The sequence below is a fragment of the Salvelinus namaycush genome, chromosome 3 (assembly GCF_016432855.1).
Source record: "Salvelinus namaycush isolate Seneca chromosome 3, SaNama_1.0, whole genome shotgun sequence".
Taxonomy (NCBI): domain Eukaryota; kingdom Metazoa; phylum Chordata; class Actinopteri; order Salmoniformes; family Salmonidae; genus Salvelinus; species Salvelinus namaycush.
In genome coordinates, this window is record NC_052309.1 from 24,012,467 (window position 1) to 24,032,736 (window position 20,270).

Here is a 20,270-nt window from a genome sequence, read left to right on the forward strand (position 1 = left end):
GTAACCACACCAGCTCAGGACCTCCACATTCGGCTTCTTCACCTGCGGTATCATCTGAGACCAGCCACCTGGACAGCTGATGAAACTGTCGGTTTGCACAACTGAAGAATTTCTGCACAAACTATCAAAAAAACGTCTCAGGGAAGCTAATCTGCGTGCTCGTCGTCCTCGCCAGGGTCTTGACCTTCCTGAAGTGTGGTGTTGTAACCGACTTTAGTGGGCAAATGCTCACCTTCAATGGCCACTGGCATGCTGGAGAAGTGTGCTCTTCACGGATGAATCCCGGTTTCAACTGTAACGGGCAGATGGCAGCCAGCGTGTGTGTATGGCGTCGTGTGGGCGAGTGGTTTGCTGAGGTCAACGTTGTGAACAGAGTGCCCCATGGTGGCAGTGGGGATATGGTATGGGCATGCATAAGCTATTTGAATGCACAAAGATACCATGACGAGATCCTGAGGCCCATTGTTGTGCCATTCATCCGCCTCCATCACCTCATGTTTCAGCATGATCATGCACGGCCCAATGTCACAAGGATCTGCACACAATTCCTGGAAGCTTAAAATTTCCCAGTTCGTCCATGGCCTGCATACTCACCAGACATGTCACTCATTGAACATGTTTGGGATGTTTTTGATTGACGTGTACGACAGCCTGTTCCAGTTCCCGCCAATATCCAGCAAGTTTGCACAGCCATTCTACAGTCTACAGATCAACTCTATGCCGAAGGAGATGTGTCGTGCTGCATGAGGCAAATAGTGGTCACACCAGATACTGACCGGTTTTCTGATCCAGGCCCCTACTTTTTTTTAAGGTATATGTGACCAACAGATGCATATCTGTATTCCCAGTCATGTGAAATCCATAGATTAGGGCCTAATGAATTGTTTTCAATTCAAATCAAATCAAGTTTATTTTATATAGCCCTTCGTACATCAGCTAATATCTCGAAGTGCTGTAAAGAAACCCCGCCTAAAATCCCAAACAGCAAGCAATGCAGGTGTAGAAGCACGGTGGCTAGGAAAAACTCCCTAGAAAGGCCAAAACCTAGGAAGAAACCTAGAGAGGAACCAGGCTATGAGGGGTGGCCAGTCCTCTTCTGGCTGTGCCGGGTGGAGATTATAACAGAACATGGCCAAGATGTTCAAAATGTTCATAAGTGACAAGCATGGTCAAATAATAATCAGGAATAAATGTCAGTTGGCTTTTCATAGCCGATCATTAAGAGTTGAAAACAGCAGGTCTGGGACAGGTAGGGGTTCCATAACCGCAGGCAGAACAGTTGAAACTGGAATAGCAGCAAGGCCAGGTGGACTGGGGACAGCAAGGAGTCATCATGCCCGGTAGTCCTGACGTAGGGTCCTAGGGCTCAGGTCCTCCGAGAGAGAGAAAGAAAGAGAGAAGGAGAGAATTAGAGAGAGCCAAGATTTTCAAAATGTTCATAAATGACAAGCATGGTCAAATAATAATCAGGAATAAATGTCAGTTGGCTTTTCATAGCCGATCATTAAGAGTTGAAAACAGCAGGTCTGGGACAGGTAGGGGTTCCATAACCGCAGGCAGAACAGTTGAAACTGGAATAGCAGCAAGGCCAGGTGGACTGGGGACAGCAAGGGACTGATTTCCTTATATGAAGTGTAACTCAGTAAAATCTTTGAAATTGTTGCAGGTTGTGTGTATATCTTTGTTGATATCTTTGTAGTTAGTGCATGTCTCTGTGTGTGTTATGCCTTTGTTTGGTTTGATTTTGATTTGATTAGGATCCCCATTAGCTGACAGAATGACGACAACTAGTCTTCCTGTAGTCCGGCACATTGTTCACCTTTGTTTAACCACTCCTACGTTATTATAGGGACAAGTGTTGTGGTGCATCCTAATGCAAAGATTTGTCTATTGTAGTTTGGGAAACCATGAGAGGTGTGATGTTTGTCAATTGCTAAATTTTCTGGAACTCTTAACTATTTAAATTACTTCCAAATTATCCCAGAACTTTTTTACCCAAATAGATTTGAATGCTTACTCTGCAAGTGGGGAACTGGCTCAGCCATTCTTAGAAATGCTCCTTGGATTACTGGGAATGAAACTACATAAGGGATCTCTGTTTTGACATATTGGAAACGATAAGCCAAACATTGTGGTTGTGGAATTACATTTTTGAATCTTTCTCAATTAATTACATTCTGTAGCCGCACATTAAATTCATTTTTAATTTTGACCAATCCATTATTTAGAGAGGCACATAGTTTATCCCCCCTTTCTTTGGAGATTAGATGGCTACTTATCAATATTCCATTAAATAGATTTCATGAACCTCATACTGTAAGCTACCAGCTACCATATCTAGTAAAAAACCAAGGTTATTTTGGATTGTTTCATCACATTTCGATGTAGTAACTGAAAAGAAAGTGAAGTTGTCATGAATGAAAGGCGAAAAATGGCATACTAATGATGTACAATTGCTTTACGGTGTTGTAATAAGCATAGGAGCAGCAGGATGTCTTAGAAACAGTATGTTAATGTGTCTCGCTCCCAGCCTTAATAACTAGTCCTCTGTCAAATAACTAATATTGTGATATACAGCCGAAGTGCAGGAACCTGTAGCACATCCATACTGTATTTAGTTACTGTGTTTGCTGCAGCCAGGTTTAATCAGATGTCTTGCTCTTAGGTTTTGAATGATTAATGCCCTGAGTTTCTCTTTCTAGCACTAATCCTCCCGCCCCATGCTAAACCATGGCTCTCCCCTACAGCAGTGCACTTGTTTGGGCTGACCTGGCACCTGCAGCCAGTGGATGGGCAGCTCTATGAGAATGGACTAAGCAAACTGAACAGAGACTCAGAGAGCATAGACATAACCTTCACTCCCTTCGGTTTGCCCGGCCTCAACAACACCAACAAAGGTAAGCGGTGGTGGCAAAGATGTATGTTATGAAGCCTCTAGGTTTTGATTCTCACTGTTATACCACGCAACAAAAACTAGAGCAAGAGTTTTACCTCAGGAGGTTTTCCATGGGCTCTCTCATCCTATTTGTCTTCCTCTGTGTTTACATGATAAACCTGTTGTTTCATAACCAGCGTGTTGGATGCAATATGTTTCGACAGGGATAATTATTTCCCTCTTGTGTGATGCTGAATTGCATTTCAGATAAAGGAGTGCGGTACTGTACTGTAGGTGGGTGGGTTGCTCGGGTGATGCACAGGTCATCCCCGAGTTAAAACACCTCATGTTCGCAGGGCATTGCCTCCATTAGCACGATAAAGATCTGATTATAGAAATGTCCCATTTTCGAAAAATAAACTCATAGAATCATCGAGATAGAGAAATAGAATTATTCCAATAACACCAGACCAACCCTGGGGTCCCAAACGCCGCAGACAAACAGTTCCATATCGGCAATGAGTGAAATAATTCAGTTCCATTCCACATAATTCAATTCCATTTCTATAAGTGCGTGAACCAGAAAATGTTCTCTGCAACTAGGACAATGTTGAAGAGTAGATTAAAATCAAATCAGTTATGAAAATATTGGATTGCCCTGCATAAGCACATAATGAATCTCAGTAAAAGCTTGGTGTCTGAGTTTCAGTATTTCCATATCATAGCCCTCTGACAGGGGAGGAATAGGAAACACTGCAGGTACTACTGCTAGATTGACACAGTGTACAAGGCTGTGTGCACTCTGTGGCTGGTACAATGTAGCATAGCTATGCCGGGTCACATTAGCATGCATTGACAATGAAGTAATCAGGAGGAGCTTCATGGACAGTTAATTAAAGTAAGAGAGTGTGGCTTAATCTCCTAGCAGGCTACAGCCCACAGCATCATTGTTAACTCTTTAAGACCAGAGATCCTCCAGCCAGCTCCCCTTCACAACCTCCCTGGTTTATGAAACAAACACTACGTACTCACCAGACATGTCACCCATTGAGCATGTTTCGGATGTTCTGGATCGACATGTACGACAACGTGTTCCAGTTCCCGCCAATATCCAGCAACTTCGCACAATCATTGAAGAGGAGTGGGACAACATTCCACAGGCCACAATAAACAGCCTGATTAACTCTATGCGATGGAGATCTGTCACGCTACATGAGGAAAATGGTGGTCACACCAGATACTGACTGGTTTTCTGATCCAGGCCACTACCTTTTAAGTTATCTGTGACCAACAGATGCATATCTGTATTCCCAGTCATGTGAAATCCATAGATTAGGGCCTAATGAATTAATTTCAATTGACTGATTTCCTTATATGAAGTGTAACTCAGTAAAATCATTGACAATTTAGCATGTTGCAGTTATATTTTTGTTCAGTATATATATGAATGTACCCGTGTTTGAGCCCGCGTGTTGCTAGTGATGTCCACCCGACAGCAAAAGAAAATCAAGCTTTGTGCCGGTAATAAAACCCAATACGCAGCTTGAGTTTCCTGACAATGTTTTCAACTTTTCATCTACCCAAACTCCCAGATATTTGTACATTTTGACTTGCTCTATAGAATGGCATTCCAAGGTAGTAATTACATGGTTTTCAGAGTGATTAGTATTGGAAAATACCATTCACTTTGTTTCAGAGTAATTCAGAACAAGCTTCAAATCGTACAGATTCTGTTGAATGATGTTAAAAGCTGTCTGCTGTCAAAGTCAAACTGCTGCCACTTGAATAGAGAAGTGTAATCTGCATAAAAATGTACATCAGCTGTCTTAATATGTCTCCCGATGTTGTTGATATAGAAAATAAACGGGACCTAAAATGTATCCTTGAGGCACATCCGAGCACAACTCCACGGTGTCTGACAACCGTCTGCCTTAACACACTGGGTTCAATTTGACATGTAGTTCACAAACACTTCATATAAGGAAATCAGTCAATTGAAATTAATTCATTAGGCCCTAATCTATGGATTTCACATGACTGGGAATACAGATATGCATCTGTTGGTCACAGATAACTTAAAAGGTAGTGGCCTGGATCAGAAAACCAGTCAGTATCTGGTGTGACCACCATTTTCCTCATGTAGCGTGACAGATCTCCATCGCATGGAGTTAATCAGGCTGTTTATTGTGGCCTGTGGAATGTTGTCCCACTCCTCTTCAATGATTGTGCGAAGTTGCTGGATATTGGCGGGAACTGGAACACGTTGTCGTACATGTCGATCCAGAACATCCGAAACATGCTCAATGGGTGACATGTCTGGTGAGTACGTAGTGTTTGTTTCATAAACCAGGGAGGTTGTGAAGGGGAGCTGGCTGGAGGATCTCTGGTCTTAAAGAGTTAACAATGATGCTGTGGGCTGTAGCCTGCTAGGAGATCTTTTTTACACTCTAAACCTTTCATTACTTGCCAATATTTGAAAGGATTATTCAGATTATCAGCAGTAGATTTGAGGTAGAGGTCTGCTTTCAGGTCATAGCCACACCCTGATTCCAAGGCGTTTAAAAGCAACCCAATCAGCTGAATTAGACCATCTTGCTTTATCCCACAAAGCATTCCATTTCCTTATGATTTCAGCTTGTTTGTCTGAAAACCAAGGGTTGTCTCTTCCCTTAATTCTGTATTGTTTGAAAGGGGCGTGCTTGTTGTATACATTCTGGAATGCTTTATAAGAAAAGGCTAATTCAACATCAGGGATGAATTCAACTGAATTCCAGGAAATGTTAAAAACATCATGAAAATAAAAAAGTGTCTCAAACTGCTTCCAGTTTCTTTTCATGATGATACTGTAATAAATAATCAGGGAGAAAAAGGTGTAGATTCACACGCAGAGCACAGCAGGTGTTTATTTTGCCATCGCAAAAGGTAGGAATCGTGGTCACAGGCAGGCAATGGTCATACACAGGTAATCAAACAGGCAGGTGAATCAAAACTAGGCCTGAAGACTGTACCTGTTTTTTTTAACCTTTATTTAACAAGGCAAGTCAATTAAGAACAAATTCTTATTTTCAATGACATCCTAGGAACAGTGGATTAACTGCCTTGTTCAGGGGCAGAACAACATATTTTTACCTTGTCAGCTCAGGTATTTCATCTTGCAACCTTTCAGTTACTAGTCCAAAGCTCTAACCACTTGGCTACCTGCCGCCCTTGGTTCTCACAAACAAGCTAGGAAAAGGATTAGTAGAGTCAAAACGAACAATACCTCACAAAGGCACAAACAGAATGAACTGAACTAAATAAGGAGCTGAAGAGACTAGGTGAGTAACTAACACAGGTGAAATCAATGAACAAAAATGAAAGACAGGGCTACGTTCAAGAACACAAAGAAACAGAACACAAGGTTGACTAAGAAAATTAATACAGAACCTTACAGATACGTGGAGGTACTTTAGGAATTTTACCAACCTTTTCAGGTTAAAAGTTGGTTGAAAAAAAGACTAAATTCCCTGACGTTTTTGTAAATCCAATCAGTTTTCCACGTTGATTCAACGTCATCACATAGATTTTTTGTTGTTGAAATGATGTGGAAACAACATTGATTGAACCATTTTTTTCCCAGTGGGTTATATCATTAGCAAAAACATGAGAAGCATTAAAACGAGATGGAATGTTGGTTAAAATAAGATAAATCAAAAGGGATTGTAGAGGGCACTTACCATAGCATGTTGTGTTGGCCCAGTCCTCTATATATAATTGATCCTGTAATTGGTTTGCAAATGTTCTTTAGAATAGCAATTAGATTATTCTCAGCATAGATCTGAGAGATTACAGGAAATAGAATAACCATATTATTTTGCATTGTCTCAATCAACAGACAGACCCATGTATTAAAAGCTTGTTCTATTCAGATGTTCATTAAGTGAGGGGGGAGGGGAATTAAAACTGTAATTGAAAAGAGGGTTTCATTGAAAATGGATTACTGGAATAATTGTTTTATCAGGATAGCCCTTAGGCTATGAGAATTAATTTGCTTGTATGTCAGACTATTTTGAAGCACTTTTCAAATTTATTTTCTGCCCCCCCCTCTGAACCCAGTGTAAGTGACAGGTAAGATGGCCTGCAGGAGAGGCACGAGCTAGATATGCCTTCATTAACCTGTGATATGTTCTGTGGTGGCAGTGGCACAGACCAAACACCACCTCTCCTAAACAGCATCACACAGCTATTGTTACGATTGATGAGGAAAATGTGAGGAGTCAGGCGCAGAGAGCAAAGATATGGGGAAAAACCACTCTTTAATGTCCAACCAGAATAACAACTGGTAACGTCAAAACATATGACGTAAAATCCAACTCGAATAAAGTACACACTGGAAAAATAAATCCAGACAGTAGAAAACCCCAATAACACGAACAACCTCATACAAAAACAGAAAGGCAAGCCCGCACAAACAGAAGCGGGCTAAATGAACTTAAATAGCACCACCCTAACAACCAAACAATGAACAGGTGAAAACAATTAGACAAAAACAAACGAAAAGGAAAAAGGGATCGGTGGCAGCTAGTAGACCGGCGACGACCGCCGAGCGCCACTCGAACAGGAAGGGGAGCCACCTTCGGTAATGCTCGTTACAGCTATACAGTGATTGAGCTAGTAAAACTATTCTGGTAGCAACAGTAACACTACCATTACCTTGTTCACCTGCTCCAGGTTTTCTAATAAAAGAGCCCAGTTTCTATGATTACCAAACCAATCTTTTTCACAAGGTTGTTGTCGAGGCTAATGTGTGATCAATCCGTGTCCTTCGATATCTAGACTCTAGACATGTATGTGCATTTAGATGCTTTTTAATATTCCATACATACAATTAAAGCGCATTTAAAAACGTGGTTTCCAGAGCTCTCTGTACAGTGAGTAATATGAAGGTAATATGAAGGTAAGAAGACACAAGACAGATAGAATATAGCTTAATATGTACAGTAGAGCTGAGCTGATCTCATGTTACCCGCCATGAGAGAGGGAATCAATAATGTGACACCCTGGTGTGTTGGCGTACCTGCCAAAGAGCTCACACCAGAGGTTATCAGCACAGAATAATTAGTTCACGCCTGGATGTGGGAGGTGTTTGTACAAGCATCCGGTAGCTTGCTGGTCTTCTCCTGGATACACCATAGTATTACACCATATTGGATGTGGTTAGTTTCTGTGTCTGTTCACAGTTTTTTAGCTCCAGTTTGAGAAGATGTAGGGCTTCATCTGACAATGAGGATAAAATGTTTCCTGAAAGGACAGAGGAGGATTTATTAGTTGAGGCAATGAAATGAAACAGATTAAAGTCTGCCTGTATTTCCTCTTATTATCTGATAGAGGTAAATGGGGATAGCCAATATCTACATGCAGCAACAGACGCTGTTCTCATTTGTGTTTATATCCATTTGTGTGTGTGTGTGTGTGTGTGTGTGTGTGTGTGTGTGTGTGTGTGTGTGTGTGTGTGTGTGTGTGTGTGTGTGTGTGTGTGTGTGTGTGTGTGTGTGTGTGTGTGTGTGTGTGTTTTTTGTTACACCATATAGATAAGGAGCTATTCCACAGGGGGAAAGCGATAGACCGAGGGGAGGTGGACATAGGTACCGAGGTGATCCAGGCCATTCCACCTGGTCTGTTCTGGCGTTTCCACATCACCATCCACCACCCTAAGTATGTCAAGTTCAACGTCTCCCTGGCACGGGACGCCCTCTTGGGTATCTATGGACGGAGGAACATCCCCCCTACACACACACAGGTACTGTACCCCCTACCTACCTCATACACACAAGAGCATTACATCCACTCCCATGTAAACTATCATACTGTAGGCTCTTATGTATTCCCACTCCAACCTATACAATGACTGAAACACCCCAACACACATACAGTTAAAATCGGAAGTTTACATACACCTTTACCAAATACATTTAAACTCAGTTTTTCACAATTCCTGACATTTGATCTAAGGAAAAATCCCCTGTTTTAGGTCAGTTAGGATCACCATTTTATTTTAAGAATGTGAAATGTCAGAATAATAGTAGAGAGAATGATTTATTTCAGATTTTGTTTATTTCATCACATTCCCAGTGGGTCAGAAGTTTACATACACTCAATTAGTATTTGGTAGCATTGCCTTTAAATTGTTTAACTTGGGTCAAACGTTTCGGGTAGTCTTCCACAAGCTCCCCACAATAAGTTGGGTAAATTTTGTCCCATTCCTCCTGACAGAGCTGGTGTAACTGAGTCAGGTTTGTAGGCCTCCTTGCTCACACACACTTTTTCAGTTCTGCCTATAAATGTTCTTTAGGATTGAGGTCAGGGCTTTGTGATGGCCACTCAAATACCTTGACTTTGTTGTCCTTAAGCCATTTTGCCACAACTTTGGAAGTATGCTTGGGGTCATTGTCCATCTGGAAGACCCATTTGCGACCAAGCTCTAACTTCCTGACTGATGTCTTGAGATGTTGCTTCAATATATCCACATCATTTTCCTACCTCATGATGCCATCTATTTTGTGAAGTGCACCAGTCCCTCCTGCAGCAAAGCACCCCCACAACATGATGCTGCCACCCCCGTGCTTCACAGTTGGGATGGTGTTCTTCTGCTTGCAAGCCTCCCCCTTTTTCCTCCAAACATAACGATGGTCATTATGACCAAACAGTTCTATTTTTGTTTCATCAGACCAGAGGACATTTCTCCAAAAAGTACCATCTTTGTCCCCATGTGCGGTTGCAAACCGTAGTCTGGCTTTTTTATGGCGGTTTTGGAGCAGTGGCTTCTTCCTTGCTGAGCGGCCTTTCAGGTTATGTCGATGTAGGACTCGTTTTACTGTGGATATAGATACTTTGGTAGCTGTTTCCTCCAGCATCTTCACAAGGTCCTTTGCTGTTGTTCTGGGATTGATTTGCACTCTTCGCACCAAAGTACGTTCATCTCTAGGAGACAGAACGCGTCTCCTTCCTGAGCGGTGTGACGGCTGCGTGGTCCCATGGTGTTTATATTTACGTACTATTGTTTGTACAGATGAACGTGGTACCTTCAGGCGTTTGGAAATTGCTCCCAAAGATGAACCAGACTTGTGGCGGTCTACAATTTTTTTTCTGAGGTCTTGGCTGATTTCTTTTGATTTTCCCACGATGTCAAGAAAAGAGGCACTGAGTTTGAAGGTAGGCCTTGAAATACATCCACAGGTGCACCTCCAATTGACTCAAATTATGTCAATTAGCCTATCAGAAGCTTCTAAAGCCATGACATAATTTTCGGGAATTGTCCAAGTTGTTTAAAGGCACAGTCAACTTAGTGTATGTAAACTTTTGACCCACTGGAATTGTGATACAGTGAATTATAAGTGAAATAATCTGTCTGTAAACAATTGTTGGAAAATTACTTGTGTCATGCACAAAGTAGATGTCCTAACCGACTTGTCAAAACTATAGTTTGTTAACAAGAAATTTGTGGAGTGGTTGAAAAATGAGTTTTAATGACTCAAACCTAAGTGTATGTAAACTTCAGACTTCAACTGTAAGTAACTATATGCACACCTGGGTATATGCACAGATCCACACATGCACAGATCCACACTACCCCCCATGCTAATGAGTGTACCCCAGCCCGTATGCACAACTTCCTTTCCTCCTCCATCCATCTGTCATCCTTCAGTCTCACTCTTCACCTACATTGAAACCCACAATAAAAAAAATTATCAAGCAGGTGTGGTGCCTTTATGTTAAGTTTGATCACTTCACCAATCCGTGAATTAGCTACATTACTGTTGGCTACTTACCAGTACTTTTGTCAAATGCATAATGAGTTGCAATGTATGTAGTTTATTGTTATGGAATGAATGCAGTTAAGGAAATATCTAGGGGAACTAATGTGATGTCAGTAAAATGCCTGAACTCCCTAATCACTGCTTCTTAGCATAGATATGATCTAAGATTAACAGTTCAAATCATTCAAGAAATTAAGACCTGTCAACTCAATTAAAGCCTCCTTATGTCTGTCTCTTTTGCATACTAATTTGCATATGTAGGTGCATGGATACAGACAAACAATGAATGAATGCTAATTGAAAGGTTCCTTTTAAACATAGACATCCTTTTTGTTCCGTAAGGATGCTCATAATCATTATAGTAATCACACTTGGCATATAGCCTGCTAACTGTATGTTGGACCAAGTCCTGTCTGAGTGGGGCTGACTAATCCCACACCATCATTAGATGTCTCTGTCAGCCAGATCGGCTGATTCGGTTGATCCCAGTTCAGTTTTTGGCCCCTGCATGCAGTCACGCATATGTTCACCCGGACCGGCCCTCATTACATCTGCTGATAGAATACCCAGCAGGTCACGGGGCTGAGCACTCAGGGTCACGGTGAGACCTGCACACAAGTGACTCATCTGTCACAAAGCTGTTTCACCGGCCCCAGTAAACCCAGCAGGCTTCCGCATGATGAATCCTAATAGGATGTTTTAGTCATTAATCTGAGTCAGTCCCCTGGGCGGCACGCACAGTTCAGACTTTTTTTTTCTTCCAATGAGATTTTGTCACTATTGGCGCCGAGGGGATTGTACGGAAAAGACAGTGGCCATTTCCGCTTCAGTGTGACATCATGTGCTGATCCCTGGCTGAAAGTGAATTATGGAGGGGCTGGGATCCCTACTCTGCTACTTTGCATCGCTGATGATTTGAAATGCAGGGGCCCGATGGCTACTGTGCCCCAGCGGTTCTACTGAATTACAAACATCGTTTTGCTGTTGTTCCGTAGGGGAGCATTTGTTTCTCATAAGAAGAACCTGAGTCATAGAATGATTCTGAGGCCTGGGGGCATGTCATTGGAGTTAGAGACCTGGCCTCACCCAGCCCTGGGTTTATTATTTAGGACGGGTGGAGGGGGGAAGACAGACGTCCCTCTGAGCCCGGCAGACGGAGAGGCTTTGCTGCATGCAGTCACCAGCCGACAGCAGTGTAATACCAGTCCTGGTCTCGGCTTATCTCCAAGAGCACACACAAACATGAGTGACACTGGTGCAGCTAAGGTACTGCATCCCGCCCAGGGCTACTGTCATATCCTACTCATCTGGTAATCCAGCAGTGAAGCATGGGGGCCTGTCTCCTTATTAAGCTCATCAAGGGCAAAGTCAAAAGGTGGCTCTGGAGCTTTGCATATGGTTCAAGTTCAAGTTATTTTAAGATGGATGACAGGATATGATACAGCGCATGATGATTTCATGTTTTGGCCTGTTCCCAGAGATAGATATCCGTGCTGTGATGTTGGAGGAACCCTGATACACCCTGTCAGTCAGGGCATGTCAGTACACCCAACCAGGAGCTTGTGATGTCCCAGCTTTTGACTTCCAAACCTTTGCCTCATTTTTAATCGGATGTTTTCTTTTTCTCCTGCAGTTTGACTTTGTCAAGCTCCTGGACGGGAAACAGCTGATCAGACAGGAGGTTCAGACGGTGGCGGAGGATTCCAACGCCTCTCCCAGGAACCTGATCCTGGCCTCCCTCCAGGAGATGGGCTTCATAGAGTACATGGACGCTGGAACCTGGTACCTGGCTTTCTACAACGATGGAAAGAAAATGGAACAAGTGCTTGTTCTCAGCACTGCCATCGGTAATTGGCTCCTCTTGGTGTAAAAAGTAGAATAGGTGCTCCACAGTTACTAATGAAAATTGATGCACCATGCAATCATATTCGTGAGCAGTAATGATGTCTTATAAGAAAATTACAGTACATGTGACATTATTTCCAGGATGTAGTCTGTGGTTACAAAAGCACTCAAAAAGCAAAGCAATTATAACATTTATACAATAGCTGCAAATAGACAAAAAAACATGTTTTGTTAAGTTTTCTCTGCACCAAAAGAATTGTGTGAAACAGGCTGCCATTTTAACATCAAAACGGTTGAGTTCTGTTGCTCGTTGCAAGGTGCTGCAAAGTCTGTCATCCCTAATTGACTGACCTTTTGTCACCCATCTGTAAGCCTCTGCTGAGAGATGAGCCAATGTATTTCTTCTAATGCTCTCTCTTTCCAGCCTCTCCTGGAAATGCTTTTGCTCTGTCTTTTAAAACGAATTGTTGTCTGAAAGGCAGTGCAAGAATGGTACTGCAGTGTAGTTCTGTACATGTCAGTTTCCTTTGTCTTCATGCTCATATATCTGTTACCTTATTGTAACCAATGCAACATGTTAGATTATTATATGTCTCAATGGATGCACGAAGTAAAAGTGTTCATTATACCCTGAGTTTGGCACCATTTTTCTCCTAGGTGTTTCTGTCTAGCCCATGGACGGTTGTGTTGTTTACCACTTTCTCTGTCTGTAGAAACCATGGACGGCTGCTCCACCAACTGTAAGGGGAACGGGGAATGTGTAGCAGGTCACTGCCACTGCTTCAGCGGTTTCCTGGGACCAGACTGCTCAAAAGGTATATTAAGTTAGGCACCTCTGAGATATGTGGGATCTTCCAATAAATTCATACAAATTTAAATTACATTTTTGTGCATAATGAAAGCTCACATAATATTGGGTTGAAATTGAGTTTTTGGTCAGATAGACCATCATATATATTTTTTATTCTGTAAATCTACCAGTATCAAATTATTCTGCAGAGTAAAGTCTAAATAGTCAAATAACAATGGCTACTTTTTGATTAAACCTGGTGCTTCGTAATGGATACTACCAATATTATCAATGCCAAAAGTCACCCTGAATGGGAGTATTTTGATTGTCTTTGAGGATTATTTACAATCTTTGCATTAAATGAGGATAGCAAGCGGCAGTGGGGCTTTCAGATCCACTTTGTGTTCAGTGAGGTCTCTCTCTGCCCAGGCCAACCCGCTCTGGACGAATGCCTTAATCTGTCTCTGCCTAGATCTGAGGTCAGGGAGCCACTGTAGCGAGCATAATGTGTCTATTACTGTTCCCAGTGTGGAACTGGGACATATTATGGAGACTAATGGACAGGCCAGGATCGGAAAGGCAGCTTCCACACTGCAACTGTCCATAAACAGACTGACAGACTGGAGGGATGAGAGATCCTGGCAGAAGAGAGAAGGGGATAATGGGAGAATGGAGCAATGTTCTCTCAAGTAGCTCTGCAGGTTTCAAAGACATTCTGGAAAACGGTTCACTATGACTGAGTGCCTATACTTGTAGACTAGGAATATAGCATAGGAATGCAGCATGTTAGTGGTGTGAGTAGTGTTTAGGCTACACACCAAAGGGTTCAAACTTCTTAGGGATAGCACCCTAGCACCCTAGCATGATAGCATCAATTTTCACCTAAATGACATACCCAAATCTAACTGCCTGTAGCTCAGGCCCTGAAGCAAGGATATGGATATTCTTGGTACCATTTGAAAGGAAACACTTTGAAGTTTGTGGAAATGTGAATTGAATGGAGGAGAATATAACACAATAGATCTGGTAGAAGAAAATACAAAGAAAAAAACAACCGGTCGTTTTCTACCACCATATTTGAAATGCAAGAGAAAGGTCATAGTTATAGCCATGACTCTGGTTATAATTCCGATAGAGTCCACAAGATGGCAGCAGTGTATGTACAAAGTTTCAGATGGATAACTTGAAAAATGAGTGAACAACAAGACTTTTAGTGTCAAGTCCCCATGTACATTTGGGCAAATCGTGAATGAGACATTCGCGTTCATATTCCATTTTTCTGCAAAACTATCGTCAAATCTGTATACTTGGACTTTGATTTAGCTTTCAAAGTATTAGTAGCCATATTATAAGTTCAACAACCAGTTTTCATAACTTCATAACTCTGAATATTCTTATACGTTGTGTCCAAAAGGAAAAGCATGCTGTCGCAAAAGGTTAGCGCCTACATTTTGCGACCGAGACGGGGTTTCTGGATACTCCCGTAAAGCCCAGCTCATTGGCTATCTAGCTAGCTTTGTTTGACCCCGATTGGTGCTTATTTGACAAAGATACAGTCCTTCAAGTGATGGCCCCCCGCATCATCGGTGTGCCATCAAGGCATCGCTCTCTGACCAAATATGGTGTCCTATAGGATATACTACACCCCTAATGAAATAGTTACGTCTTGTTACCTTCTAGGATCTCTGAGGAATACATACAAATGTGATTTGACTTGTTCAAACAATGTTTAGGTTGAGATTTTCACAGATTCCTTTCTTTGCAAATTGAACAAGTGGAAATACAAAATTGATCGCGTGTGCTATATGGACCTTTTTAGGATATGATTTTTTATATATATATAAGCAAATGACACTTCAGGTTATCTCTGGGACCCTTTGGATGATAAATCAGAGCAAGATTTCAGAATGTAAGTACACATTTCACCTTCAGAGGTGAATTTAACAAACCTATCGCGTTGAAAATAGTGTTTTGTTGTTAGGAGCTCTCATTAAACAATAGCATAGCATTTTTTCGCAGTAGTAGCTACTGTAAATTGGACAGTGCAGTTATATTAACAAGAATTTAAGTTTTCAGCTGATATAAGACACTTCTATGTACCGACATGTGTTGTTACTCTAAAATCTGCGATCTTGATATAACACGCTGCATGATTTACAACTGTCCCGTTGACGGAACGCTGATCCTTTTGGCATGTGAACAAAGATCTCTATTGAATCTATACAGCACTGTACGTTCTGCTCTGATGTTTACCATGAGTCTCCATGCTGCAGCCTCTGAGACTCTGAGGCTCCGTTCTTCCTCATTTTGTAAATATACATTTTCATGGTAAGGCGCTGAGTTCCCACATGGAAAAATACTATAGTATACTATGGTATAAATACTATATTATTCACTGTAGTGTTTTTGCGGACTTTAATCCTACAGTACTACATTGAATTCTGGAATATTTACTGTAGTATACTGTGGTATTTACAGTTAACAATAGTATAAATACTGTAGTAAACTAAAATCTATACTATAGCAATTACTGTAGTGTTTTTACAAATTGTAGGATACTGTAGTATTTACTGTAGTGGTTTTGCAGACTGTAATATACTGTGGTATTTTGTCAAGCAGTACTGTAGTATTTACTATAATGTTTTTGTTGTATTATCTTTAACATAGAAGTGGAGGCTTTCTTCTTGAGGAAACCTACTGGAGAAATAATAAAAGAGCACATTTTCCATAACCTGTAGGTAGATAGAACTGGGTTCTGAACAGATAGTTCAGAGCTTCTGCTCTTTTCTATAACCTGAAGGGAACACAATATATGCTCTATACTTAGCGTGTAGGTTTCTCACTTATGGGTGGCACAAATTAGGATATGGGGAGGGGAATGTGCAGGGTAAATGCAAATTAAATATTGTAGTAAATACTACAGTGTTTTTGCGGACATTACTGTAGTGTTGACTGAAGTGTTTTTTGGTCGAATAATACTGTAGTATTTACTATAGTATTCTACAGTATAGTACTGCACAACATTGTATAGTAAGTACTGCACATGATCGAGGGCTCCTACATTGTGTAGTATAGTATTCTACGGAATAATACAGTATACTACAGCATTCTATAGTAAGTACTGTAGTATTCTATAGTAAACTGTATTATGTTTTCATGTGGTACAGAGGGGCCTTGGGGAATAGAGGGGGGTGTTGGAGGGAGATACCGATGCTGCAGCGCCATGCCGCAGCTACTGGAGTTTAACTCAGGTGCCACTTAAGAAAAATTGAAATGCTTGAAAGATTAGGTGGATTTCACAGGAAGAGGGTTTGAGTAGGGGTGCGTGGCCTGCGCCCAGCGGAGGGGAGAGTACTTAAAGCACTACCATCAGGGGAGAGGATTAGGTGACTTCAGCTGCATGCTTATTAGGGAGATATTGGTGATGGGTGAAACCTGGTTAAAACTGGTATATGGCTCATGGGGAGATCGCCACTGGGGTCTCAGGTTGAGAGCTGACTAGGGCTGAAATGACACAAACAGCTTCACAATTCACATCTTGGATAACAACCAGTTTTTAGTTAAGGTTTTGAATGATAACAAACCAAAGTATTTTCTTTCCACCACAGTATTTCTAAAGGGCTGCTGTACTGTCTTTTTTCTTCCAGACTCCTGTCCTGTCCTGTGCAGTGGCAATGGAGATTATGAGAAAGGTTACTGCCAGTGTCACCCGGGCTGGAAGGGCCCAGAGTGTGACATCCAGGTTGACCAGTGCATCGATCCCACCTGCTCCAACCACGGCACCTGTGTCAACGGCATCTGTATGTGCAGCCCTGCCTATAAGGGCAACAACTGTGAACAAGGCAAGGGTCCTATTCTAATAATAATCATTATCACTATTTACACAGGAATAGGGATAGACATAGGATACAGCTGCATTTAGCCTAGCCAAGGGGGTTTGGTTTGGTGCATCCCTTATCCAAGAGTGCAACAACGGAAGCATGCCACATCAGTTTTTTTTACCGGAAAAGCCACTCGTTGTTAGTTCAGGGCTCTTAGCCACTAACCAAACCAGTATTCTGTTTGTTGTTGGGTTTTGCACACAGACACACACCAAACTGTCTGATAGATTGTCTGATTACTATTTAACCACAGCAACAATACATCCAGTATCCTCCTCTCACATCATTTTAATTATGGGGAGAGTTTTTGTGTGCAAAAACAGATTGATCCAATAGATTATCCTCTACACACACACACACACACATAGCCCCTCCCCGCTTTTCACGCACGTCATGAGGAATGCTTATACATGAAGCAGCCAAATCAATTGATTGTCCTAAGGTAGTTGTACCCAGTGGTAATTATTGGCTTTGTCTGAGATATCCGTGCTAGAGAATAACCTTGAGTCAATGAGCCTGTGACTAGGATCTAGCCTGCAAGCATTGTGGTAATTACTGTGGTTAACACTGCATAGATTTTTCTTTTTTCTTTTTTGTAGTGTGCATTAGTTGGGGGGGTGGGGTTGTTCTGAAGTGTATCACAACTAAATGTGATCAATTAGCTTCAGACATGGATTGAAGCTGTTTGTTGTTCAGTCTTTATGAGAATCATGTGTGAAAGCTGCAGAGGTTTCAATGTTATTTTTTGTCGATGGACATGTTTTGCTCATGGTGCGATGGGTTCTCAGTAATAAACCATTCACTGCTTGGACACGCTGTTCTCGAAAGGTTGCAGTGACACTGTTAGAATACACACCACAGAAGTACACAGACAATGTGTTAAGTCAGCTAGATGTGATGGGGTGTTTTGTGTCAGTACCTACCCATAGAGGAAAGGTGTGATGGGGATGTTCTGTGTCAGTACATAGACAAACAAAATGTGTGATGGGTCTGCACTGAAAAAGACATCGCATAAAGCTTTTTTATGTTTTTATTATTTTCACTGCATTAGGGATAGCAGACACAGAGGTTTCGGCTTTGCAGCCTTCTTCAGTGTGTAGTACCTACCCATAGAGGAAAGGTGTGATGGGGATGTTTTGTGTCAGTACCTACCCATAGATTAATGGTGTGAGGGGGATGTTTTGTGTCACAACCTACCCTACCTACCTATAGAGGAAAGGTGAGACGGGGATGTTTTGTGTCACAACCTACCCTACCTACCCATAGAGGAAAGGTGTGACTGGGATTTTTTGTGTCAGAACCTACCCAGAGAGGAAGGTTTGACGGGGATGCTTTGTGTTAGTACCTACCCAACCTATCCATATAGGAAAGGTGGGAGAGAGATATTTTGAGTCACGACCTACCCTACCTAACCATAGAGGAAAGGTGTGCCAGGGATGTTTTGTGACCCTACCCATAGAGGAAAGGTGTAATGGGGATGGTTTGTGTCAGTTCCGACCCATAGAAGAAAGGTGTGACTGGGATGTTTTGTGTCAATACGTACCCATATAGAAAAGGTGTGATGGAGATGTTTTGTGTCAGTACCTACCCTACCAACCCACAGAGTAAAAAGGTGTGATGGTGATGTTTTGTGTCAGTACCTACCCATAGAGGAAAGGTGTGATGGGGATGATTTGTGTCAGGACCTACCCAACTTTCCCGTAGAGGGAAGGTGTGATGGGTATGTTTTGTGTCCCCACCTACCCATAAAGGGAAGGTGAGATGGGTTTTTGTGTCACAACCTACCCATAGAGGAAAGGTGTGACAGGGATGTTTTTTGTCAGTACCTACCCATAGATTAAAGGCATGACAGGGATGTTTTGTGTCTATGCCTACCAATATAGGAAGGTGTGATGGGGATGTTTTGTGTCAGTAACTACCCAAAGGGAAGGTGTGTCAGAACCTACACATGGAGGAAAAGTGTGACTGGGATGTTTTGTTTCATAACCTACCCAACCTACCCATATAGGGATGGTGTGATGGGTATGTTTTGTGTCCCCAACTACCCATAAAGGGAAGCTGTGAGCTTTTTTTGTCACAACCTACCCATAGAGGAAAGGTGTGACTGGGATGTTTTGTGTCAGAACCTGCCCATAGAGGAATGGTGTGATGGACATGTTTTGTGTTCCCACTTACCCATAAAGGGAAGGTGTGAGGGTTTTTTGTCTCACAACCTACCAATATAGGAAGGTGTGACTGGGATGTTTTGTGTCAGTACCTACCCTACCTACCCATAGAGGAAAGGTGTGATGGGGATGTTTTGTGTCAGTACCTACCCATAGAGGAAAGATGTGATGGGGATGTTTTGTGTCAGTACCTACCCATAGGAAAGGTGTGACTGGGATGTTTTGTGTCAGTACCTACCCTACCTACCCATATAGGAAAGATGTGATGGGGATGTTTTGTGTCAGTACCTACCCATAGGAAAGGTGTGACTGGGATGTTTTGTGTCAGAACCTACACATGGAGGCAAGGTGTGACTGGGATGTGTTGTGTCAGTGCCTGCCCATAGAGGAAAGGTGTGACGGAGGTATTTTGTGTCAGTACCTACCCATAGAGGATAGGTGTGACTAGGATCTGTTGTGTCAGGGATGTTTTGTGCCCATGCCTACCAATATAGGAAGGTGTGATGGGGATGTTTTGTGTCAGTAACTACCCACAGGAAAGGTGTGACAGGGATGTTTTGTGTCAGAACCTACACATGGAGGAAAGGTGTGACTGGGATGTTTTGTGTCAGCACCTACCCATAAAGGGAAGCTGTGAGTTTTTTTTTGTCACAACCTACCCATAGAGGAAAGGTGTGATGGGGATGTTTTGTGTCAGTAACTACCCACAGGAAAGGTGTGACAGGGATGTTTTGTGTCAGAACCTACCCATAGAGGAAAGGTGTGATGGAGATGTTTTGTGTCAGTACCTACCCATAGAGGAAAGGTGTGATGGGGATGTTTTGTGTCACGACCTACCCTACTTACCCATAGAGGAAAGGTGTGACGGGGATATTTTGTTTCAGAACCTACCCATAGAGGAAAGGTGTGACGGGGATG

The 20,270-nt window shown here is 42.2% G+C and overlaps 1 protein-coding gene and 1 non-coding gene across 2 annotated transcripts in view; one reads left to right on the top strand and one right to left on the bottom strand.

The window, feature by feature from the left end:
• Positions 1–20,270, top strand: part of LOC120044278 (teneurin-1-like) — a 194,799-nt gene that overhangs the window by 83,424 nt on the left and 91,105 nt on the right. The window contains exons 5-9 of the mRNA XM_038988885.1: positions 2,748–2,897; positions 8,446–8,654; positions 12,305–12,518; positions 13,230–13,331; positions 16,954–17,148. Of these exons, the coding sequence (XP_038844813.1) occupies positions 2,748–2,897; positions 8,446–8,654; positions 12,305–12,518; positions 13,230–13,331; positions 16,954–17,148 (870 nt within the window). The remainder of the gene's footprint in view (positions 1–2,747; positions 2,898–8,445; positions 8,655–12,304; positions 12,519–13,229; positions 13,332–16,953; positions 17,149–20,270) is intronic.
• LOC120045223 lies at positions 15,978–16,030 on the bottom strand. Its single transcript, XR_005476655.1, has one exon. It is a non-coding gene; the product is annotated as a U7 small nuclear RNA (small nuclear RNA).